The sequence below is a fragment of the Humulus lupulus genome, chromosome 7 (assembly GCF_963169125.1).
Source record: "Humulus lupulus chromosome 7, drHumLupu1.1, whole genome shotgun sequence".
In the NCBI taxonomy this organism is placed as follows: Eukaryota; Viridiplantae; Streptophyta; class Magnoliopsida; order Rosales; family Cannabaceae; genus Humulus; species Humulus lupulus.
In genome coordinates this window covers 2,635,223-2,661,408 of record NC_084799.1, presented here as the reverse complement: position 1 = coordinate 2,661,408, position 26,186 = coordinate 2,635,223, and the positions used below count along the sequence as shown (strand labels likewise).

The window sequence follows — 26,186 nt, the reverse complement described above, 5'->3', positions numbered from 1 at the left end:
GTTTAACTTATGTATTAATCAATTCAATATAATATACCAGAAGTCATAGTCTCATGATTAATCATAATAAATAATACACTACTAGAATTTCTCCAATCTGTGACTACTTATTATCTAAATTAATTAAGATTAGTGAGACAAAAAAGTTCAACCTTACTTTATGACCACTGCCACACATTGAGAAAACACGTGTTTAGTAATTTGAAATTGAATGCAGTAGCATAGTGTAGCAGTTCAATATTATCTTCACTTGGATTTGTATTTGGATCAACAAAGTCTAAAAGAGAAAGAAAGTGAATTTTTACAAAACAAAAAAGTCTTATGCGCGTGTTAGTTATGTTCTTCTTGATTTGATTACATTATCACCGAGTTACTCTACACTGCTTGAATTTGGTCTATGATTAGTTGAAGAACAAAATAAGAGACCAAGATGTAAAGACAACAATGACTCTATCTTCTCAACTTGTTCTTCTTCCCTTGCTCTTTTTTCTATCAGCAAACCAAGTTCTTCCTCAAACCAGTAATGGCAGAGTGAGCTTAGGAGATTCCCTTTTCGCAACAGAGAACTCTTCCTCTTGGCTCTCTCAGAATGGCGAGTTTGCTTTCGGCTTTCGCAAGCTTAGAAACCAAGACGATATCTTCTTCTTGCTATGCATATGGTATGTCAAGAAACCTGACAAAACCATAATTTGGTGTGCCAATGGAGATAAGCCGGCTGAAGCGAGATCAAATGTGGTGCTAACTCCTGAAATAGGACTTGCTCTAACTACTCCTCTAGGCGAAGAGCTATGGAAGTCTGAGTCAGTTGATGAAAGTGTTGCCAATGGTGTCATGAGTGATGAAGGAAACTTTGTCCTTGAAGGTTCCAATTCAAACAAGTTATGGGAAAGCTTTAAGAATCCAACTGATACTATTTTGCCAAGCCAGGTATTGGACATGGGACAAGTCCTTTCATCTCATCAATCACAGACTAACTATTCCAAAGGAAGGTTCCAATTTCGTTTGCGAGAAGATGGGAATGTTGTGCTCAACACAGTAAACTTGCCTTCTAACTATGCCAATGAGCCTTATTATGCAACTAACATCTCTGGTGAAAGCTCTAATCCAGTGATTGCAACCACACATATAGTTTTCAATGAATCAGGTTACTTGTATGTTTCCAGAGGGAATGGTGAAATATTCAATCTGACACAAGGAAGAGTTGTGTCAACAAGAGACTACTACGTTCGAGCAACAATTAGTTTTAATGGAATTTTCACACAGTATTTTCATCCCAAAATTTTTAGTAGCAATGTGAGTTGGACACCTCTTTGGTCTATACCAGATAACATATGCATTTCAACTGTTGTTTGGGCAGGTATTGGAGTTTGTGGGTACAATGCCATTTGCAGCCTCAAGGAGGACAAGGGGCCAAAGTGTGAATGCTTAGAAGGGTACTCTCTAATCAATCCTGATGACAGTTATGGAAGTTGTAAACCAGATTTCATTCAAGGCTGTAAGGAGGATGAGATAACTAGCTCTGGGAAAGATGCATATGATATTGTGGAGCTCAGGAATGCTGGTTGGCCCGGATCAGATTACATTAGAATAGCATCTTCCACTAAAGAAACCTGCAAAAAATCTTGTTTGAATGACTGTTTATGTGCTGTTGCTGTTCTGAGAGGAGGGACTTGTTGGAAGAAGAGGTTTCCCTTATCAAATGGGAGAGTGGATAACAGCCGCCCATCTATTGCTTTGATCAAAATTCGAAAGAGTAACTCTACTATCTTATCTAATCATCCTGTTACAAAAGTGATCAAGAAAAACCAGAGCGGTTTGATTCTAGTTACATTGGGGATATTAAGTGCCTCTGTATGTGTTAACTTTATGTTTCTTGGTGCAATTTGTATGGGATTTTTCTTCATTCACAAGAAGAAGAATGAAAGGTCTCATTATCCACAAGAAGTTCCTGAATCAAATTTGCGTTGCTTTAGCTACAAGGAACTTGAAGAAGCCACAGATGGTTTCAAAGATGAACTGGGACGTGGAGCTTTTGGCATTGTTTACAAAGGCTTCCTGATACAAACTAATGCTAGCACTGCCGTGGCTGTGAAGAAATTGAGTACAGTACTAAGAGATGGTGAAAGAGAATTCAAGGCAGAATTGAAATCCATTGGCCAAACACATCACAAGAATCTTGTTCACCTACTTGGATACTGTGATGATGGACAAAATCGTTTGTTGGTATACGAGTTCTTGTGCAATGGGACTCTAGCAAACTTTTTGTTTGGTGACATAAAGCCTAGTTGGAACCAAAGATGTGAACTTGCTTTAGGAATTGCAAAAGGGCTCTTATATTTACACGAGGAGTGCTATAGTCAGATCATCCATTGTGATATAAAGCCTCAGAACATACTTCTGGATGAGTACATCAATGCAAAAATGCAAAATGAAAAACATACCTCATGTTCAAGATATGTTCAAGATATGTTTTGGTATGTTTTCAAGTTCTAAACTTTGAAAATGTGTATGTAAACTTCTAAAACGTGTAGATATCAAAAAAATACCAAAAAAAAAAAAAAATCACAAAAAACGGACACCCGAGTGAAAATTATGTCTCTTACAAGAATTGCATTGAACCATCATCGAGCAACCATTGATCCTAAGGATACTTTGAAAGACTGTGAAGAAAATTGAAGATCAATTCAATTTTAGAAACGTGTTTTAGGTTGTCTCATATTAACTTGTTTAATATTAGATTTACATGAAAATAAATAAAGATCATGTATAAAATTTTCCCAATATATGTCAACAAACTAAAAAGGAAATTAAGGTTGTCTTCTACTCTTCCACACTTCTCGCTTCTCTCTCTCTCTTCCTATTTTATTTCCTCTAATTTCAAACAAAGAAAAGAAGACCAAAAATACATAAAGAAACTTTTCCTTCCTTTGCTCTTCCAATATGTGTTGATTTCCACGTGCATAAAAAAAAATTAGTTACGTGTGCAACAATATGTGTGAACTTAGTTTTAGGTACTGTAAACTATTCAGAATTTTCTGAAAATTTGCAGGATGCTCTAAATAGCTACAATTTTATTTGCTTTCACTTCTCCCACAGATGCACAAAGAAACCACATCAAAAGCTTAAGTGATGTTGAATTAGCCAAGAAGCTTCATGACTTTCAGAAAGAGTGGAAATGTTTGGTGCTCCTTGATGATATATGGACCACTAAAACTTGGGATCTTCTAAAACATGCATTCCCTCAAGGAGACACAGATAGCAAGATCTTACTCACCACTCGGAATAAGGATGTAGCTTTGCATGTGGATCGACATGGTTTCATCCATGAACCTCATTTGCTCAGTGACAATGAGAGTTGGGAGTTGTTTCAGAACAAGTACTTCTGTGTTGGAATGGATCCATCAAGTAATATATTTCACACTTTTTATTTCAATGATCATAATATTCTTTTTGAATTTGGTAATACATAGGCTCTGTATATGTTGGTAGTGTGTTTAACAGAGAAATGTTTAGTTTTCCAAAAGTTTGATAGGAATATTGTTGCTACCTATTTCGATGATTATATTAGTGCCTCCTTTTATCTATAGAGAAATAACTGGTAGCATTAGTGTGATAACTTTTTTCTTAATTGAGAGTATTCATTTGTCTTACTACCCCATTTTATTTATGCATGGTTGCCGTGATGACAATCTTGCAGTATATAAGCCTCTATACATGCCCCAAGTTTGCTCCATCAATTTAATTATAATTCTTTTTGTGCATTTTCACTGGATATATAGGTTCAGACTCGGATGATAATGAAAGGAAGAAAGAACTAGCGGTTGAGATGCTTAAAAAGTGCGCTGGTTTGCCATTAGCCATCATCGTGCTCGCTGGGCTTCTGTCTAAGAAACACACCATATATGAGTGGGAGCAGATGAAAAGAAACATAGTGCGCTGCATAGGTCAAGGTGAACAACACGATGACTCAAAATACCGTAGTGTTTGGTGGGTGTTAGGTTTGAGTTACAGTGAGTTACCATGTCACTTGAAGCCTTGTTTTTTGTACTTGTCTCGCTACGCTGAAGATGCTGTGATAAGAGTAAAAGAGTTGTGCCTTATACTCATAGCAGAAGGTTTTATATCATTAAGAGGAAGTTGTATGGAAACCATCGAGGATGTGGCATATGATTGCTTAAGTGAGTTGGTGGAGAGGAGCATGATTCAGGTCAAAGATATGAGTTCAACAGGAAGGATAAAATCATTTTGCATTCATGATCTCATAAAAAAATCGCGCCGAAACTATTCACGGGTCGATAACACTGAGAGCCCCACCGGTAGGGCTTAAAGTGAAGCCCTATAGGAGAATTCACCAATATGAAAAGAGTTTATTTAACTATTTTTCTTAATTTTAAAGGTTTTTTTTTTCAACTTTATCATAATATTATAAATATTTAATAAAATATATATTTAGAACCAATTAAAAATAAATATTTATTAATTATATTAATATAAATTCAATTGTTATATTATATCATTATTATAATAACATTTAAGACAAGATAAGGTATTTAACAATTATATTAATATAAATTTAAATATAATAAAATATCATTATAATAATAAAACTATATATTTAATAATTATATTGATATAAATTTAAATATTATATAATATCATTATTATAATATTAATATTAATATTAATACATAATTTTAATTTTTATTATTTATACTTAAAAAAACATGTTATTTTTTTTATTGCTTAATCTAGCCAACTAGCCATTTTTTATTAGAGAGGTGAATATTTAAAGAGAAAGCAGAGTGATCTTAAGCTGGTTCCTTCCTGGAAGTTATGGTTGCCCACCAATATTGCTGAGTGATTTTTTTACATATAAATCTTTTTTGAAAAAATTAGAACGAAAAAATAGGGTTGAATAATTACTATAATAAAACAAAACTGGTTTTCAAAAAACAACAAAAATTGAGGTAATAAGAGCCGCCATTGTTGAATATGCTTTAGCTGTACACCTCCACTTGGATAGAATGCTTAAAAGACCAGTTTTGTTGTAAGTCATAGAATTCGTTTACAGAACAAGATATGGTTGATGCTATTGTTTCGTTTGTGATTGAAAGGCTTGGAGACTTGGTACTTTCTGAAGCTGAATTCTTGCATGGAGTAGAAGACCGAGTCGGGAATGCACAGATCAAGCTTCAATGTATGAGCGCTTTCTTAAAAGACGCAGATGCTTGTGTTAGAAATGGTGACGAGAGAGTTCGCCTTTTGGTTGCTCAAGTTAGAGAAAATTCTTGTGCCTTGGAGGATGTTATTGAAAATTATGTCTTCAAAGTGGCTCTGAATGAGAGTGCTGGAGGTATAAGACGTGTACTGAAAAGATCCATTTGCATCTTCAGAGACAAAATTGATGTTCATAAAGTTGGATCAGAGATTGAGAGGATCTCATCCAACATTGATACTTGGACATCAGATTTAGAAAAATATGGAGTGCAGAAATCAATGGACCAGGCAGCTGAAGCTTCTTCAAGCTATGTCCAGGAGCGAAGACAGTTGAGGCAAGCTTATTCTTATGTTGAAGACAATCACGTTGTTGGATTCCAGAAAGACATCGAAGAGTTGGTAGCCCTTTTGACTGAACAAAAGGATCCTCGTAAGCATAAGGTGATCTCTGTGTATGGGATGGGTGGTTTGGGGAAGACCACTCTTGCAAGAAAGGTTTATCAACATCCCCAAGTCAGGACTCACTTTGATTGTTATGCTTGGGCCTCAATATCTCAGCAATGTAATACACGCGCTGTCTTGGAAGGAATTTTATTTGCTTTCACTTCTACAAACAAGGAAAGAAGAGAAGAAATCAGAATGACAAGTGAAGATGAATTAGCCAAGCAGCTTCACAACTTTCAGAAAGAGAATAAATGTTTGGTGCTCCTTGATGATATATGGACTACTAAAACTTGGGATCTTCTAAAACATGCATTCCCTCAAGGAGACACAGATAGCAAGATCTTACTCACCACTCGGATTAAGGATGTAGCTTTGCATGTGGATCAAGGTAGTTTCATCCATGAACCTCATTTTCTCAGTGACAAGGAGAGCTGGGAGCTGTTTCAGAAAAAGTACTCGTGTGTTGGAATGGATCCATCAAGTAATATATTTCACTCTTTTTATTTCAATGATCATAATATTCATTTTGAATTTGGTAATACATAGGCTCTGTATATGTTGGTAGTGTGTTTAACAGAGAAATGTTTAGTTTTCCAAAATTTTGATAGGAATATTGTTGCTACCTATTTCGATGATTATATTAGTGCCTCCTTTTATCTATAGAGAAATAACTGGTAGCATTAGTGTGATAACTTTTGTCTTAATTGAGAATATTCATTTGTCTTACTACCCCATTTTATTTATAATTCTTTTTGTGCATGGATATATAGATTCAGACTCGGATGATAATGAAAGGAAGAAAGAACTAGCGGTTGAGATGCTTAAAAAGTGCGCTGGTTTGCCGTTAGCCATCATCGTGCTCGCTGGGCTTCTGTCTAAGAAACACACCATATATGAGTGGGAGCAGATGAAAAGAAACATAGTGCGCTGCATAGGTCAAGGTGAACAACACGATGACTCAAAATACCGTAGTGTTTGGTGGGTGTTAGGTTTGAGTTACAGTGAGTTACCATGTCACTTGAAGCCTTGTTTTTTGTACTTGTCTCGCTACGCTGAAGATGCTGTGATAAGAGTAAAAGAGTTGTGCCTTATACTCATAGCAGAAGGTTTTATATCATTAAGAGGAAGTTGTATGGAAACCATCGAGGATGTGGCATATGATTGCTTAAGTGAGTTGGTGGAGAGGAGCATGATTCAGGTCAAAGATATGAGTTCAACAGGAAGGATAAAATCATTTTGCATTCATGATCTCATGCGAGATTTGTGCGTGTCTAAAGCTCGAGATGAAAACTTTCTACATTTGATGGATTTGAGGAATAAAGTGGAAGAGCCAATTGAATCAGTGTCCACTGTCCCGATAACAAATGTACGAAGACTTGCCATTTATTGTGATCGTGAAAGTACTGGTAATGATTTTGTTCATATGGTTCGAAATATGGATGGCTCTCTTAGGTACCTTTCTGTACATGAGCGACACATTGCGTTCGAAGGAGGAGTATTCAGACATGTCTGCAATCGCTTTCTGAGGCTTAGAGTTCTGATCATTGACTTCCGGGATTTTCAACGTACCACCATGTTGCCTAAAGAAATTGGAAATCTTATCCACCTAAGGTTATTTAGTATGCCTAATAGCCGAATAAAAATGATTCCTTCTTATTTTGGGAATTGGAGATGCCTGCAAACTTTGAGAGTATGGACCGATAGTGATAAAATACCAAATTCAATGTGCAAGTTGGAACAGTTGAGGCATCTATATTTTTTAAATTCTTATCTCTCTACTGGCGTAAGAATTGGTGAATTCTTGAGGTCAACTAAGTCTAGAAATTTATTACAGACATTGGTAGGTATTCGTACCAAGCATCTTTTTCTGAGTGATTTGCTACAGCTGAAGAATCTCAAGAAATTAGCAATTGTTGTGGATGGAAATTTTGACTCATTCTTACACAATCCCCAAACTCTCACATTCACTCGTCTTTTGTCTATACAAGTAACAGCTCTTGGTAATGACGTCAAGATAGATATTGTTCCTTTGATTTTAAGCTGTCCTCAAATTTATAAGCTTGCACTGGAGTCGCCTGTAGTAAGATTACCACAAGTCAACCAATTCCCCCCAAATCTTATCAACTTAAGATTGTTTAATCTGAGACTTGAGGATGATCCAATGCCAACATTAGAAAAGCTACCAAAATTAAGAGTCCTTGTCATTGATAGGTATAGCTTTATGGGGGATGAGATGGTGTGCTCAAGAGGAGGTTTCAATCGACTTGAATCTCTTGAGCTTAGTGGTCTACAAGGATTAAAAGAGTGGAAGGTGGAGGAGAGTGCATTGTCTAGACTTGGCTATTTGCGTATTGAAAAATGCAGGGGATTGAGGAGAGTTCCAGATGGATTAAGAAGCATTTCTACACTCCATGATATACTGATACATCGTATGCCTAAGAAATTCAAAGAAAGGATGGAAGAAGGAGGAGAGGATTTCTATAAAGTCAACCACGTCACATCTCGTGTGTTTATCAAGTGTGATAAAGGTACATCTCTATCTATCTATCTTGTTCACAAGTTTTGAACTCATTTGTTCCATTCCTTTCTTCTGTATACATATATATATATATATATATTTATTGCTTATTTACCCATTTTCTGTAATGGCACTACCATGAATGCAGATCATGCGTATGACTATAGATGAATATAAGTGGGGGTATCGTCTTTGCACTATACAATCAAATCAACATTTGGAGGATTTGCTTACCAGTGTGTTGAATAATGTTTGATTCTGTGTATTTTCTCCTCGCAAAACTAGTTGTTGAATATATGTGATGGTGTCCATGTACATGTGGTGTGTTCAAGAAAATCCATTTCTTAGACCAAATATGAGAAGGGTTGTTCAGATGCTTGAAACTCCATCATCTTTTTCAAATGTTTTGCTAAGGCTGGTATTAGTTTGTGGTGTACTTTGTTTCTAATTATATATAGTTGATCATGTCTGTCTATCTTCAAATTGAATGAAAGTCTTAAATCCTACCATGTCAAATAATCTGGCTAAATCAGATACGTTATTTCCTGATACTTTCAAATCACTTGTATTAGAAAAGTAAATGAGAGTGAAAATTATACTGATTCTCATCAAGACAAAGATAGATTACAATGGTATATATACAAGGATTAGTTAGGGAATGAGCTGTACAATTAACTAATCACTAACTGTCTAACTAACCATAACAGAATGCTAATCAAGTGTTAGCTAATCCTAACATCCCCTCAAACTTAGAGTAGGTATAAGAGATACAATAAGTTTGTGTCTCAAAAGGAAAAATCTGGCAGCAGATTTTGGAAACGATCCAACAAGTAATATACTTTACCCTCTTCTCTTCTCTCCTCTCTTTATATATATTTATATTTTTCAATTATTCTAGTATTATATATTAATTTAGTACTTGATAAATATTTTTTTGGTAATCAAGTCCTTAAGTTTCAAAAACAGTAACTATTAAGTCACTTTAGTTAATTTTTAACTAAAATCTAAGTTTTTTTTTTATAGATAATTTTGATATTTTTCAAAATATATTACGCCTCCAAATATTTTTACACATTATATTGTATATGAAAATAAATTGTGCAATCGCTTTCTGATGCTTAGAGTTCTGATCATTGATGGCATGCCGGATTTTGAACGTACCACCACTTTGCCTAAAGAAATTGGAAATCTTATCCACCTAAGGTTATTTAGTATGCCTTATAGCGAAATAAAAATGATTCCTTCTTATTTTGGGAATTGGAGATGCCTGCAAACTTTGAGAGTGTGGACTAGAAGTGGTAAAATACCAAATTCAATGTGCAAGTTGGAACAGTTGAGGCATCTATATTTTTCAAAATTTTCTTTCGGCGTAGAAATTGGTGAATTCTTGAGGTCAACTAAGTCTAGAAATTTATTACAGACATTGGTAGGTGTTCGTACCATGCATCTTGTTCTGAGTGATTTGCTACAGCGGAAGAATCTCAAGAAATTAGCAATTGTTGTGGATGGAAATTTTGACTCATTCTTACACAATCCCCAAACTCTCACATTCACTCGTCTTTTGTCTTTACGATTACGAGTAACATCTCTAGGTAATAACGTCAAGATAGATATTGTTCCTTTGATTTTAAGCTGTCCTCAAATTTATAAGCTTACACTGGTCTCACCTGTAGTAAGATTACCACAAGTCAACCAATTCTCCCCAAATCTTATCAAGTTAACGTTGTCTAATCTTAGACTTGAGGATGATCCAATGCCAACACTAGAAAAGCTACCAAAATTAAGAGCCCTTGTCATTGGTTGGATTATCTTTATGGGGGATGAAATGGTGTGCTCAAGAGGAGGTTTCAATCGACTTGAATCTCTTGAGCTTAGTGTTCTAGAAGGATTAAAAGAGTGGAAGGTGGAGGAGAGTGCATTGTCTAGACTTGGGCATTTGCGTATTGAACTATGCAGGGGATTGAGGAGAGTTCCAGATGGATTAAGAAACATTCTTACACTCAATCATATGGAGATACATAATATGCCTAAGAAAATCAAAGAAAGGATGGAGGAAGGAGGAGAGGATTTCGATAAAGTCAAGCACGTCACATCTCGTGTATTTATCGAATGTAATGAAGGTACATATCTATCTAGTTTTACAAGTTTTCAACTCATTTGTTCCATTCCTTTCTTCTGTATATATATATATATATATATATATATATATATTTATTGCTTATTTACCCATTTTCTGTAATGGCACTACTATGAATGCAGATTGGGTGTAATGGTATCGTCTTTGCACTATACAATCAAATCAACATTTGGAGGATTCGTTCACCAGCGTGTTCAATAAAATATGGATTGTGTTTTTGTTTGTTCTAATTATGTGTGTATTTTCTCCTCGCAAAACTAGTTGTTGAATAAGTTTGGGCTTATGATTGTTCTAGAGAAGGGTAATTGGATGTTCTTGTGGATTATGAAGTTGATACTTTAGCTGATAAGAAGAGGCTAAAGATATATGTGATGGTGTCCATGTACATGTGGTGTGTTCAAGAAAATCCATTTCTTAGACCAAATATGAGAAGGGTTGTTCAGATGCTTGACACTCCATTATCTTTTTCAATTTTTTTGCTAAGGCTGGTATTAGTTTGTGGTGTACTTTGTTTCTAATTTTCCTCAAACTTAGAGTAGGTATAAGAGATACTCCAAGTTTGTGTCTCAAAAGGAAAAATCTGGCAGCAGATATAGGTTTTGTGAAGACATCAGAAGAAGGAAAAAAAATGTAATATGGACACTAATATAATTTTGTTAATTAAATTTTTGGCCTAAAACTAAAACTACAATCTTAATTTCCAAAAAAAAAAAAAGTTTGAATTGGGTCATGTTTGGCCTTAATCTTTCAGATGCAATTGAAATTTATTTTATTGAGAGAAATGTATACTCCTATATTTAAAGGTGGAAATAGGATGTTTGAAAGTTCATGACCTAAAATTGAGCCAGAAACATAGTTGGGAATAGCAAATCAACACATTTCAAAATAAAGTGTCAAAGCAGTAATTACCTTATAATCTGGAGACTAATATCTTATTACATAAGAAGTTAAGTGCCGTACCATCCATCAATGAGAAAAGATGAACATAAAGCTGTTACAGAGTAATATCAGATAAAACAAGATGATGATTCCATTCCATCAATGTACAAGAAAGCTTTAGTTGGTTTCAGAAAATGACGACTGGCAAGGTGGAATATCTACTTCAATAGAACAATCTTAAAACTTTCTTGTTATTTGTCACATTATCTAAAAAAAAATGTCCTTTTTTGGCTTTTCAAAATATGTCACTGCAGGCCTAGAGTTCTGAACTCAAGATTAGGATTCTTATTATTAAAAAAAATTATATACAAAAAGATTAAGAAATTTTCAGCTTACTCAATCACAAAGAGGCTCTTTAACCATAAGATTCATCTTCTGCTGAAGAAATTTGAGAACATCATCTCTTCCCTCCTTTATCAACAACTGTCTCAACCTCCCTAAAGTTACCCCTGAAGGTCGAATTCCCTTCTCTATCATCTCCTCCATTAGAACACAGGCCTGTGTAGCATCACCCTTCTCACACAACCCATTTATTAGAACCGAAAAAGTATGCATACTCGGAACAAATCGCTTCAACTTCATGTATTTCCACACTTTCAGAGCCATCTCAATCTCATCCTTCTCACAAAACATCTTTATCATCATCGTGTAAGTGTCTGAATCCGCCTCGCATACCTTAACCATCCTCCGAAACACCTTAAATGCCTCCTCTGTCTTCCCTCTGCCAATCAAGCCATTTAACATCACATTACAAGTCCTTGAATTAGGCATTATCCCTTTTGAATCCATGTCAGTTAACACCCTATAAGCATTCTTGAACCTGTCCACCTTAATGAAAGCACCAATCAAAGCATTATACACAACCACATCTGCTTCAACACCCTTGCTTTCCATTTCCATAAAGGCATCCACAGCATCTTCAATCCTGTTCTCCACCCCATATGTGTGAACCAAAACACTGTAAATAAACGAAGTCGGTTTGCAACCGTTGGAATCCATTGTTCTCACAATTCCAATTGCTTCATCAACTCTCCCAGCCTTACAGAGAACATCAACCATTATACCATAAGTCACATTATCAGGACTAATACCAATATCAACCATGTCTCTGAAAACTTCTCTGGCTTTAGGAAAATTGGGTTCTTTCCCCCACCCATCTATCAAAATGCTATAAGTCTTCGAATCTGGTTCAAACCGAGCCTTCATAGCATCAAAAACCTCCTGAGCTTTTCTCACATTCTTGGATTTGCACAAAGCACTCAGAAGCCCATTAAAAGCTGTTAGATTGGGTTCAACACCATACTTCTCCATGACATTAAAGGTATAAAGAGCTTCCTCTACTTTCTGAGCTCTGGTGTACTTTCTCATAATGATACAGAATGTTTCAACGTTGATCAATTCCTTTGACCTCATGCTACTCACCAGCTCCCACATCAGCTGGTACTGACGTATCTTTGCCAGAGACCCAATCATGGCGTGGTATGCTCGGACACTGTGGTCATAGCCCCGTTGCTTCGCTGCCCACTCAAAAAACCGGTATGTGAGCATTAATTCCAGCGTTCTGGAATCGGACAAGGACGTGCTCAACCATCTCTGGCGAAACCTTAACCCCAGTGTGGTCGAGTGCCGTGTGGACTGCTGCCACTGGATTGGACATCATCACTTTGCAGATTCTTTCAGTTGGGTCTGAGATTTCCCTCTTGGGTTTTGTGGAACTGTACCTTTTCCCCAGGTTTAGCTTGGTGCATAGTTTTCCAACTTTGTTGTAGATCATTGCTTGTTGACGTAATTCTGAGAATGAGGCTTTCTCAGATCGCTGGTGAGTTCTACAATGGTAGAGATCGTTAGCTAAATACAACACAGAAAAGAAGTAACCTTTCACTTCGAGGCTATGACGTTACAAGTGAAGACATAAATAAAAGGTCGAAAAAGGTTTCAGCGACCATTTATCGAACACATGGACTTCACTTCATATGGCTGATGGCAACTAACACAAAAGGAATACCCGGAGGCGAAGTGGGCTAAGACGCCGTCGGCGGAGACTCAACGCTCCGCTGAGGACTGCTGAGTTGCCAAAACCGAGTTGACTGGGTGAGTTGGGAGGGGCGGCGAGTCAAGTAAAGGTTGAAACTTTTGTGCCTCACTAATCTTGATTTCGATATTAAATCACATATTGGAGAAATTTCTACTAGTTTAATAGCTACTGTTCTTAAAACTCAAAAGACTTGGGAATGTTTATGGCAAGGTGGAACATCTACGTCAACAACTCCTTCAAGCATCTGAACAACCTTCTTCATGTTGGGTCTAAGAGATGGATCTTCCCCAAACCAAATCTTATCAAGTTAAGGTTGTATAATCTGAAACTTGTGGATGATCCAATGCCAACAAAGTTTTGAACTTATATATATATGTGATGGCATTGCTGCAGATTATGAGCATTACTATATATGAAAATAAGTGGGGGTGACGCCTTTGTGCTATACAATCAAATCAACATTTGGTGCTGTTAAGAGATAAGTAGTTAATAGTTCGTTGTTAGCTACTACAGACTATAATTTCTGTTATCCTTAAAATGCATAATACTTGGGAAAATCAACTTAAACAAAGAATCTATTCTGCAGATGGTTCAGAATAGAGATTGAGAGAGAGAGAGGAAAGAAATACTTAAAAAAAGATCTGTTTTTATATTTATATTTATCTAATAGCGTATTTCTGGTATTTTACCGATGATTATTAATCCATTATTCTTACATGACCAAACAACATGTTATATTTGGAGAGTTTTCTCTTTAAGGAGTAATCGTATTCATATATAAGTATGCTTTACACCTGTAAATAATGATAATAATAATATAATAAGCCGTTTAACTTTTGTATTAATCCATTCAATATAATAAATAAAACCAATCCCAGAACTTGTCTTATTCATATACACTACTAGAATTTTCTCCAATATGTGACTACTTATTATCTAAATTAATTAAGATTAGTGAGACAAAAAAGTTCAACCTTACTTTATGACCACTGCCACACATTGAGAAAACACGTGTTTAGTAATTTGAAATTGAATGCAGTAGCATAGTGTAGCAGTTAAATATTCTCTTCACTTAGATTTGTATTTGGATCAACAAAGTCTAAAAGAGAAAGAAAGTGAATTTTTACAAAACAAAAAAGTCTTATGCGCGTGTTAGTTATGTTCTTCTTGATTTGATTACATTATCACCAAGTTACTCCACCCTGCTTGAGTTTGGTCTATGATTAGTTGTAGAACAAAATAGGAGACCAAGATGTAAAGACAACAATGGCTCTATCTTCTCAACTTGTTCTTCTTCCCCTGCTCTTTTTTCTATCAGCAAACCAAGTTCTTCCTCAAACCAGTAATGGCAGAGTGAGCTTAGGAGCTTCCCTTTTCGCAACAGAGAGCTCTTCCTCTTGGCTCTCTCAGAATGGTGAGTTTGCTTTCGGCTTTCGCAAGCTTAGAAACCAAGATGATCTCTTCTTCTTGCTATGCATATGGTATGTCAATGGAGATAAGCCGGCCGAAGTGAGATCAAATGTGGTGCTAACTCCTGAAATAGGACTTGCTCTAACTACTCCTCTAGGCGAAGAGCTATGGAAGTCTGAGTCAGTTGATGAAAGTGTTGCCAATGGTGTCATGAGTGATGAAGGAAACTTTGTCCTTAAAGGTTCCAATTCAAAGAAGTTATGGGAAAGCTTTAAGAATCCAACAGATACTATTTTGCCAAGCCAGGTATTGGACATGGGACAAGTCCTTTCATCTCATCAATCTGGGACTAACTATTCCAAAGGAAGGTTCCAATTTCATTTGCGAGAAGATGGGAATGTTGTGCTCAACACAGTAAACTTGCCTTCTAACTATGCCAATGAGCCTTATTATGCAACTAACATCTCTGGTGAAAGCTCTAATTCAGTGACTGCAACCACACATATAGTTTTCAATGAGTCAGGCTACTTGTATGTTTCCAGAGGGAATGGTGAAATATTCAATCTGACACGAGGAAGAGTAGTGTCAACAAGAGACTACTACGTTCGAGCAACAATTAGTTTTGATGGAATTTTCACACAGTACTTTCATCCCAGAAATTTTAGTAGCAATGTGAGTTGGACACCTCTTTGGTCTATACCAGATAACATATGCATTTCAACTGTTGTTTGGGCAGGTATTGGAGTTTGTGGGTACAATACCATTTGCAGCCTCAAGGAGGACAAGGGGCCAAAGTGTGAATGCTTAGAAGGGTACTCTCTAATCAATCCTGATGACAGTTATGGAAGTTGCAAACCAGATTTCATTCAAGGCTGTAAGGAAGATGAGATAACTAGTTCTGGGAAAGATGCATATGATATTGTGGAGCTCAGGAATGCTGGTTGGCCCGGATCAGATTACATTAGAATAGCATCTTCCACTAAAGAAACCTGCAAAAAATCTTGTTTGAATGACTGTTTATGTGCTGTTGCTGTTCTGAGAGGAGGGACTTGTTGGAAGAAGAGGTTTCCCTTATCAAATGGGAGAGTGGATAACCGCCGTCCATCTATTCCTTTGATCAAAATTCGAAAGGGTAACTCTACTATCCTATCTAATCATCCTGTTACAAAAGTGATCAAGAAAAACCAGAGCGGTTTGATTCGAGTTACATTGGGGATATTAAGTGCCTCTGTATGTGTTAACTTTATGTTTCTTGGTGCAATTTGTATGGGATTTTTCTTCATTCACAAGAAGAAGAATGAAAGGTCTCATTCTCCACAAGAAGTTCCTGAATCAAATTTGCGTTGCTTTAGCTACAAGGAACTTGAAGAAGCCACAGACGGTTTCAAAGATGAACTGGGACGTGGAGCTTTTGGCATTGTTTACAAAGGCTTCCTGATACAAACTAATGCTAGCACTGCCGTGGCTGTGAAGAAATTGAGTACAGTACTAAGAGATGGTGAAAGAGAATTCAAGGCAGAATTGAAATCCATTGGCCAAACACATCACAAGAATCTTGTTCACCTACTTGGATACTGTGATGATGGACAAAATCGTTTGTTGGTATACGAGTTCTTGTGCAATGGGACTCTAGCAAACTTTCTGTTTGGTGACATAAAGCCTAGTTGGAACCAAAGATGTGAACTTGCTTTAGGAATTGCAAAAGGGCTCTTATATTTACATGAGGAGTGCTATAGTCAGATCATCCATTGTGATATAAAGCCTCAGAACATACTTCTTGATGAGTACAACAATGCAAAGATATCAGACTTTGGTTTGGCCAAACTTTTGATGATGAATCAGAGCCGTACACACACATCCATTAGAGGGACAAAAGGGTATGTTGCACCAGAGTGGTTCAGGAACATGGCCATTACTTCTAAGGTGGATGTGTATAGCTTTGGAGTGGTACTACTTGAGATTGTTTGTTGTAGAAGAAATGTGGATATGGAGACCGGTGTGGAAGGGGGAGAGATATTGACAGATTGGGCTTATGATTGCTTTAGAGAAGGGTCTTTGGATGTTCTTGTGGGTTATGAAGTTGATGCTTTATCTGATAAGAAGAGGTTTGAGATTTATGTGATGGTGTCTTTGTGGTGTGTCCAAGAAAATCCATCTCTTAGACCCAATATGAGAAGGGTTGTTCAGATGCTTGAAGGAGTTGTTGAAGTGAGTGCTCCACCATGCCCTTCACCATTTTAGACCTGTTATAAGGGTTGTTTATTGTGATAATATTGCACTCTCATGAGTTATATGTTTATATATATATATATATATATGCAATATTTGAATAATGGATTAACTATTTGTATAAAGCCAGCAATAATGTTTGCTTCAGAGAAGGGTCTTTGGATGTTCTTGTGGATTATGAAGTTGATGCTTTATCTGATAAGAAGAGGTTTGAGATTCTGTTAGAGGTTTGTTTCTTGTATTAGCTCTCTTCCTACTGAGCTATATATATACCTTGTATTGTTCTCATTAATCAATATACAGAAACATTACAATTTCTTGTGTCTCATCTCTGGTTTAACACGGTCAAGAAGTCAAAGTCTAGGACCTTATAGAGGACCAGATTCTAAAAGAGCCAGATCTAACTCTAGAGGTCTAAATGACCAGAAAGGACGTTACCACTGTGGGAAATTGTGGAACTTTAAAATAATATTTAGAACCAACCAAAACAAATGACCACTTGCTTAGTTTAAAAATAATTTAAAGTCATTTGGTGGAAATGATTCTACTCCCACCATCATCATCGGTTTAAATAAATAATAAATACAAAGCCATTTGCATTTTGCACCGACCCTAGGAGGAAATGATATTAAATAATCACAAACACCAAAGGAAATGGACATGGACATGTGCACCTAAGGAAATCGAGGGAAAAAAAATATTATTTAACGATAACTTTCAATTTAAAAATAATATCTTGCATAGATATATTCAAATCCACACATGCATCTAAGGAAATCGAGACAATACAATATATATAATAATAAGTTTTAGTTTAAAATAATAATTGAAAAGAAAACAAGTGACCACTTGCTCAAAACATATTCAAATTCACCTGTACGCACCTAAAGAAATGACAAAGTTGACATAGAAAGCTTGAAACAGGGTTACTTAAGATTCATTTACTGAAGAAGAAGAAGAAGAAGAGCTATGGCAGTGGAAGAGGCTGTTGTTTCGTTTGTGATTGAAAGGCTTGGAGACTTGCTAATTAATGAAGCCAAGTTCTTGTATGGAGTCAAAGGCCAAGTGGAGAATGCAAAGATCAAGCTGCAATGTATGAGGGCTTTCTTAAAAGACGCAGATGCTTGTGTTCGAAATGGTGATGAGAGGGTTCGCCTTTTGGTTGTCCAAATCAGAGAAAATTCTTATGCCTTGGAGGATGTTATTGCAACTTACGTCTTCAGAGTGGCTTCTAATAATGAGGGTGTTGGAGCTATCAGACGTGTACTGAAATGGTCAGCTCGCATTATTGATGTCTACAAAGTTGGATCAAAGATAAAGGAGATCTCATCAAACATTGATACTTGGACGTCAGAATTAGAAAAATATGGAGTACAGAGATCAATGGACAAGGCAGCTGAAACTTCTTCAAGCTATGTCCAAGAGCGAAAACAGTTGAGGCAAGCTTATTCTTATGTTGAAGACAATCATGTTGTTGGATTCGACAAAGACATCAAAGATTTGGTAGCCCTTTTGACTGAACAAAAGGACCCTCGTAAGCATAAGGTGATCTCTGTATGTGGGATGGGTGGTTTGGGGAAGACCACTCTTGCAAGAAAGGTTTATCAACATCCCCAAGTCAGGACTCACTTTGATTGTTATGCTTGGGCTTCAATATCTCAGCAATGCAATACACGGGAAGTCTTGGAAGGAATTTTATTTGCTTTCACTTCTCCCACAGATGCACAAAGAAACCATATCAAAAGCTTAAGTGATGTTGAATTAGGCAAGAAGCTTCACGACTTTCAGAAACAGAAGAAATGTTTGGTGCTCCTTGATGATATATGGACCATTACAACTTGGGATCTTATAAAACATGCATTCCCTCAAGGAGACACAGATGGCAAGATCTTACTCACCACTCGAAATAAGGATGTAGCTCTGCATGTGGATCGACATGGTTTCATCCATGAACCTCATTTTCTCAGTGACAATGAGAGCTGGGAGCTGTTTCAGAAAAAGTACTTCTGTGTTGGAATGGATCCATCAAGTAATATATTTCACTCTTTTTATTTCAAAGATCATAATATTCATTTTGAATTTGGTAATACATAGGCTCTGTATATGTTGGTAGTGTGTTTAACAGAGAAATGTTTAGTTTTCCAAAAGTTTGATAGGAATATTGTTGCTACCTATTTCGATGAATATATTAGTGCCTCCTTTTATCTATAGAGAAATAACTGGTAGCATTAGTGTGATAACTTTTTTCTTAATTGAGAATATTCACTTGTCTTACTACCCCATTTTATTTATGTATATGTTTGACATGATGACAATCTTGCAGTACATAAGCCTCTATACATGTTCCAAGTTAAATTCCTTTTTGTGCATTTTCACTGGATATATAGATTCAGACTCAGATGATAATGAAAGGAAGAAAGAACTAGCCATAGAGATGCTTAAGAAGTGTGCTGGTTTGCCATTAGCCATCATCGTGCTCGCTGGGCTTCTGTCTAAGAAACACACCGTACATGAGTGGGAGCTGATGAACAGAAACATAGTGCGCTGCATAGGTCAAGGTGAACAACAGGATGACTCAAAATACCGTAGTGTTTTGTGGGTGTTAGGTTTGAGCTACAGTGAGTTACCATGTCACTTGAAGCCTTGTTTTTTGTACTTGTCTCGCTACGCTGAAGATGCTGTGATAAGAGTAAAAGAGTTATGCCTTATACTCATAGCAGAAGGTTTTATATCATTAAGAGGAAGTTGTATGGAGGATGTGGCATATGATTGCTTAAGTGAGTTGGTGGAGAGGAGCATGATTCAGGTCAAAGATATGAGTTCAACAGGAAGGATAAAATCATTTTGCATTCATGATCTCATGCGAGATTTGTGTGTGTCTAAAGCTCGAGATGAAAACTTTCTACATTTTATGGATTTGAGGAATAAAGTGGAAGAGCCAATTGAATCAGTGTCTATTGTCCCGACAACAAATGTACGAAGAGTTGTCATTTATTATGATAATGAAAGTGCTGATAATGATTTTGTTCATATGGTTCGAAATATAGATGGCTCTCTTAGGTACCTTTCTGTACATGAGGGACGCATTGCGTTCGAAGGAGTACTCAGACATGTCTGCAATCGCTTTCTGATGCTTAGAGTTCTGATCATTGATGACATCCCGGATTTTGTACGTACCACCACGTTGCCTAAAGAAATTGGAAATCTTATCCACCTAAGGTTATTTAGGATGCCTAACAGCCAAATAAAAATGATTCCTTCTTATTTTGGGAATTGGAGATGCCTGCAAACTTTGAGAGTATATACCGAATATGATAAAATACCAAATTCAATGTGCAAGTTGGAACAGTTGAGGCATCTATATTTTTATAGTCAATCTACTGTCGTAGGAATTGGTGAATTCTTGAGGTCAACTAAGTCTAGAAATTTATTACAGACATTGGTAGGTATTCGTACCAAGCATCTTGTTCTGAGCGATTTGCTACAGCTGAAGAATCTCAAGAAATTAGCAATTCGTGTGGATGGAAATTTTGACTCATTCTTACACAATCCCCAAACTCTCACATTCACTCGTCTTTTGTCTTTACGAGTAATAGCTTATGGTAATGACATGAAGATAGATATTGTTCCTTTGATTTTAAGCTGTCCTCAAATTTATAAGCTTACACTGGACTCGCTTGTAGTAAGATTACCACAAGTCAACCAATTCTCCCCAAATCTTATCAAGTTAAGATTGTTTAACCTGAGACTTGAGGATGATCCAATGCCAACATTAGAAAAGCTACCAAGATTAAGAGTCCTTGTCATTGGTTTGTATAGCTTTATGGGGGATGAGATGGTGTGCTCAAGAGGAGGTTTCAATCGACTTGAATCTCTTCAGCTTAGTGGTCTACAAGGATTAAAAGAGTGGAAGGTGGAGGAGAGTGCATTGTCTAGACTTGGCTATTTGCGTATTGAAGAATGCAGGGGCTTGAGGAGAGTTCCAGATGGATTAAGAAACATTCTTACACTCAATCATATGGTGATAAAATGGATGCCTAAGAAATTCAAACAAAGGATAGAGGAAGGAGGAGAGGATTTCTATAAAGTCAACCACGTCACATCTCGTGTGTTTATCGACTGCAATGAAGGTACATATCTATCTAGTTTTACAAGTTTTGAACTCATTTGTTCCATTCCTTTCTTCTGTATACATATATATATATATATATTTATTGCTTATTTACCCATTTTCTGTAATGGCACTACTATGAATGCAGATTAGGTGTAATGGTATCGTCTTTGCACTATACTATCAAATCAACATTTGGAGGATTCGTTTACCAGCGTGTTCAATAAAATCTGGATTGTGTTTTTGTTTGTTTTAATTATGTGTGTATTTTCTCCTCGCAAAACTAGTTGTTGAATAAGTTTGGGCTTATGATTGTTTTAGAGAAGGGTCATTGGATGTTCTTGTGGATTATGAAGTTGATGCTTTAGCTGATAAGAAGAGGCTAAAGATATATGTGATGGTGTCCATGTACATGTGCTGTGTTCAAGAAAATCCATTTCTTAGACCAAATATGAGAAGGGTTGTTCAGATGCTTGAAACTCCATTATCTTTTTCAAATTTTCCTATGGCTGGTATTAGTTTGTGGTGTACTTTGTATGTAAGTCTTAAATCCTACCATGTCAAATAATCTGGCTAAATCAGATAAGTTATTTCCTGATACTTTCAAGTCACATGTATTAGAAAATACAATTATAAGAGTCAACCTCTAATACCTAATATGCCATTTAATATAATAATTTAATCCAGTATGTCATTTAATATTCTAACTTGAGATTGGTGACACACAAATTTCAACCTTTACGACCATGACTCTTATTAATTTCTGAATAGCTACACATGCATTGAGCTAAACAACACGCAGTGATTTGAACTTCTTAAGTTAATTATGTGCCTCTCGATTACTCAATATAAAAGTAAAAATAAAGAGACCCAAATCATAACAAGTGACAAAGTTGAATGTATCAATTTGCTTTGCTTGGACATCAATGACTCTGTCTTCTCAACTTGTATTCCTTCGTCTTCCCTTGCTCTTTTTTCTGTCAACAAACTATGTTTTTGCTCAAACCAATAATGGCAAAGTGAACTTGGGAGCTTCCCTCTTTGCAGCAGAGAATTCTTCCCCTTGGCTCTCTCAGAATGGCGATTTTGCTTTCGGTTTCGTCAGCATATCTTTATCATCATCGTGTAAGTGTCTGAATCCGCCTGGCATACCTTAACCATCCTCCGAAACACCTTAAATGCCTCCTCTGTCTTCCCTCTGCCAATCAAGCCATTTAACATCACATTACAAGTCCTTGAATTAGGCATTATCCCTTTTGAATCAATGTCATTGAACACCCTATAAGCATTCTTGAACCTGTCCACCTTAATGAAAGCACCAATCAAAGCATTATACACAACCACATCTGCTTCAACACCCTTGCTTTCCATTTCCATAAAGGCATCCACAGCATCTTCAATCCTGTTCTCCACCCCATATGTGTGAACCAAAACACTGTAAATAAACGAAGTCGGTTTGCAACCATTGGAATCCATTGTCCTCACAATTCCAATAGCTTCATCAACTCTCCCAGCCTTACAGAGAACATCAACCATTATACCATAAGTCACAATATCAACCATATCTCTGAAGTTTTTCGACCACATTCTTTGCATTACCAACTACCAATAAATTGATCCTATAATTGAAAATATTTAGATAAAAAAAAATTATTAAAACCAAATCATCCTAATAACTTCAATAAAAAAAAAATTATCTTTCAAATGTGAAACTTTAAACAAAATAAAAAGAGTAAAAAAAATCAAATGCATATTTTAAAAGGAAAAGGGCCAACAAATCTTTTAAATAAATACCAAAAGTATAAAGATAAAATAGAAAAGTGAGAAATGATATATAGAGAAAAAATATGAAAGACAGAGTATAGGGTAATAATTGATTAAATAATTTTTTTTTATCAAGTGTAATTAATAATATTAAAAAAAATTAAAAAGAGATATATAAGTAAAATATATTCTCTACTACAAAATTTAATAATAATTTGAACACACTAGAAGATAAAATAAGTCATAGATTTTAAATAAATTTAGAATAGAATAATAAGAAAATATAGTAATAAGCTTAGAGATTGGGTGAATTAACATTTTTGATGTATGATTTTTAGGCTTTTAAAAAAAATCATGAACCGTAAAAAAATAAAAAATAAATGTATATTTTTGAAAAAACCTCAAAAAAAATATTATTTAACGATAACTTTCAATTTAAAAAGGGTTTATATATTTTTAGACCCTATGTTTTTTCTGATTACATTTTGGTATGTGACTAAACTTTTAAGTATGCTACAAATTTAAAGCAACCAACAAATTTAGTGAGTTATCAAACAATATATCCTAAAAAATCTATTTTTAAAAAGTTACTTGAAATGTTTCTATAATAGCTTTAAAGTTGTTTAAAATATTATATGGTATATTTTAAATGTAAAATAAGAATACAAATTTTTGTATATTAAATTGTGTTTAAGTTTACAATTTAGTTACTTTTTTGTTAACATAATATGAAAAAGAAACTAAAATGTTGTTTTTTATTCTGGTCATCTTCTCCGGTGACTGCGAAAAAATATATGCTTCCCACATATCAAAATGATTACCTTGAAGAGTAGGCCGCGATGGTACCATTTTTTAGCCCAACCAACTAGCGGTGTGACCGGAAAAAAAAATTAAGTTAAAAAGAAAAGAAAGAAAGAAATAAAGTTGAAAAAGAAAAAAAAAATGACAATAAAGATACCTAAAAAAACCAAAAAAGCTTATAAAAATGGTATTATTGTAAATTAAATTAAAGACATTATTTTTGTAATTAACTTATAAAAAACGGCATGTAAATTTCTTTTATTATAATAATATTTAATATAAAATTACATAATTAATATTAATATTAATATAAATTCAAATTCAAATGTTAAAAAATATCATTATTATAATAATATATAATACTGTTGACTGTCTTTTTCACAATCAACCCTAAGAAGAGAGATTAAATAAATAAGTGAATAGAACACAATGATTTGTACGTGGTTCATGTTATAAAAGAACCCTAGTCCACGAGTCTCTAGTATTAAAATGTTTGTAAGCTTGTGAGGGCAAGCTTCAATGGAGTATTCTCAGACAGTGTTTAGGTTGCTCGGAGTACAAGGTCTTTTTCTCTCTAAAAAACTGAACCATTTACAATGAGACTCCCAACTCTATTTATAGAGACTGGGGTAATTAATATTAATCATCAGAAATTAATACACATTCTTCCAATTATTAGGGGATTAATGCTGTAACGCCCTACTTCCTTAGAGTCGTTACTAAGTGAGTTTTAAACGTGCATTTAAACTCGCTAATCGAGATTTTTAGGTCAAAAGTATGATTAAATCATAAACAGTGAAATAAACTTTGAAAATAATTCTATTTATTACAAATCGTTGAGTGTTTGACACTTGGGATCCCAAGATACTGTTTAGAAATATTTACAACATATAACTTACAAGTTTAAGTCGATTAAACGACAAAATCTAAGTTTTAATACAACTATCTCCCAAAACTACTGGCCGTGGCAGCCAGGCAGGCCAAACATGTACACGCCATTTCACGCTCTCTATACTCATGGTTGGTTGACTTTCTTCTTGCCCTTACCTGCACCACAGAGCACCCGTGAGTCGAAGCCCAGCAAGAAAACCCTCACAAGCAGATAACATATGCACAACAAACACTTAGCATATAATCAGGCCTCCAATAGGCTAAACACATATGCCCATGCCGTCCCAGGCGCTTTACCAGGCCTTGGGTTCGCGGTCCACACCATGAGGATATCACAGGTATCCTATAGGGTCTCACCCTGGCAACTCGCACTCCGCGTGCTCAACGCTGCTCCCGGACCCTTGCCGTACTCGGCCTAGCACTCAACGTACCCAACGCCGTTCCCGGCCCCTACCGACCTCGGCCTGCGCCGTTCCCGGCTCTCTCCGAACACTCATTTAATCGCATTCATAGCCTAACAAACATATACTAAATACTAACAAATTCAATCAAAGGGCTACGCCCTGCAATTCAGACATATTGGGCTCAGCCCTGCATACAAGCTCTATGGGAACAGTGGTTTTCTTACTTGTATCCCAAGCTTTCTGATGCACCAAGGCCGCGAGCACGGTCCTCTAACCCGAGCCTCTCCATAGACCTAGTCACAACACATATAAAACATCCTTTAATACTAACCAATCCAAAACCACTTCCCGGGACCAATCCCACACTCTCGGAATCCCCAAATTCCTAAAACAATTCATCAGAAACATCCCTCGAACCCTGGAGCAAAAGCTCAAAATTGCAAAATTCCATGTTCTAAAAATAGCCTAGCGCCGTGGCGCTGCCCTAGAGGGCCGCGGCGCCCAGCAAGTCAGAAAGCCTTCCCCTATCCTGAAGCAGCCTCGCGCCGCAGCGCCCAAGAACAGGGCAGCGGCACTCCTTCGCGAACCCAGAATTCTGGGTTTTCCTTTGCATTTTCCCCGAGCCAAAACACTCCCAAATCAACCCCAAAGCATACCTAAGTCCCAAATTCAATTCAAAACCCCACATAGACCATCTAACAACTCAGAAACATCAACAACAAGCCCAAACACACAATCAAATCCCCAATTCACAAATTGTCTTGAAACTTTATAAAACTTAGACTAACAAACCAGAAACTTGATTTAAGGCAGCTAATACATAATAGAGATGCATAAAACCCTTACCTCAAGTAGAAATTCGCCCCTGAGCCTTCTCCAAGTCCAACTCCAAGCAAATCCCTCTTATTCCCAAACTGAATCTAAGCAAGCTTCATCCCCAAGAATCCACCAAACAGCCACACACCAACTCTCAATTTTCATGCTAACACTCTAAAAAATCAAGCTTAGAAACTTAACAAAACATAGATAAATCCTTACCTCAGAAAAATCTTGGTTTATGTTCAAGTTTAATTGCCTCCAACCACTTGATTCTCCTCCTAGGTCCTTCAAATTTCAGCTCCCTTCCTCCTTCCCTTTCTTTCTAGTTTTCTCCTCAAACTTTCAGCCAAAACAGAGAATGCCTAAGTGTTAAAACGTGAATGACTTCTCTTCTCAGCTGAAGTTATCTAAATCCTTGCCAAAAGACCATCTTGCCCTTCCATCTAATCCATTTTCTAACTAAACCT

General features: G+C 36.1%; 6 protein-coding genes, 1 long non-coding RNA gene and 1 pseudogene across 7 annotated transcripts; 6 read left to right on the top strand and 2 right to left on the bottom strand.

The window, feature by feature from the left end:
• The first annotated feature begins 444 nt into the window (after positions 1-444).
• LOC133789641 (G-type lectin S-receptor-like serine/threonine-protein kinase LECRK3) lies at positions 445-1,862 on the top strand. The gene is made up of 2 exons (XM_062227426.1): positions 445-1,685; positions 1,793-1,862. Exons 1-2 carry the CDS (start codon positions 445-447, stop codon positions 1,860-1,862), a joined length of 1,311 nt encoding a protein of 436 aa, XP_062083410.1.
• On the top strand, positions 1,817-2,602 carry LOC133789355 (G-type lectin S-receptor-like serine/threonine-protein kinase RLK1). Its single transcript, XM_062227208.1, has one exon. The coding sequence runs from the start codon at positions 1,867-1,869 to the stop codon at positions 2,491-2,493; it is 627 nt and encodes a 208-aa protein (XP_062083192.1). The 5' UTR covers positions 1,817-1,866; the 3' UTR covers positions 2,494-2,602.
• A 2,451-nt stretch (positions 2,603-5,053) lies between these two features.
• On the top strand, positions 5,054-8,227 carry LOC133789637 (probable disease resistance protein RF9). The gene is made up of 2 exons (XM_062227424.1): positions 5,054-6,142; positions 6,432-8,227. Exons 1-2 carry the CDS (start codon positions 5,080-5,082, stop codon positions 8,225-8,227), a joined length of 2,859 nt encoding a protein of 952 aa, XP_062083408.1. The 5' UTR covers positions 5,054-5,079.
• A 2,975-nt stretch (positions 8,228-11,202) lies between these two features.
• LOC133790317 (pentatricopeptide repeat-containing protein At1g77360, mitochondrial-like) lies at positions 11,203-13,582 on the bottom strand (annotated as a pseudogene).
• On the top strand, positions 13,292-14,674 carry LOC133790319 (uncharacterized). Its single transcript, XR_009873997.1, has 3 exons — positions 13,292-13,378; positions 13,501-13,602; positions 14,609-14,674. It is a non-coding gene; the product is annotated as an uncharacterized LOC133790319 (long non-coding RNA).
• A 7-nt stretch (positions 14,675-14,681) lies between these two features.
• LOC133789636 (G-type lectin S-receptor-like serine/threonine-protein kinase LECRK3) lies at positions 14,682-16,941 on the top strand. Its single transcript, XM_062227423.1, has one exon. The coding sequence runs from the start codon at positions 14,911-14,913 to the stop codon at positions 16,939-16,941; it is 2,031 nt and encodes a 676-aa protein (XP_062083407.1). The 5' UTR covers positions 14,682-14,910.
• A 957-nt stretch (positions 16,942-17,898) lies between these two features.
• LOC133789635 (putative disease resistance protein At1g50180) lies at positions 17,899-21,608 on the top strand. The gene is made up of 3 exons (XM_062227422.1): positions 17,899-18,958; positions 19,317-21,059; positions 21,367-21,608. The coding sequence occupies exons 1-3, from the start codon at positions 17,899-17,901 to the stop codon at positions 21,606-21,608; spliced, it is 3,045 nt and encodes a 1,014-aa protein (XP_062083406.1).
• Positions 21,609-22,141: 533 nt separating this feature from the next.
• LOC133789634 (pentatricopeptide repeat-containing protein At1g77360, mitochondrial-like) lies at positions 22,142-22,603 on the bottom strand. Its single transcript, XM_062227421.1, has one exon. The coding sequence runs from the start codon at positions 22,601-22,603 to the stop codon at positions 22,142-22,144; it is 462 nt and encodes a 153-aa protein (XP_062083405.1).
• Positions 22,604-26,186: the final 3,583 nt, after the last annotated feature.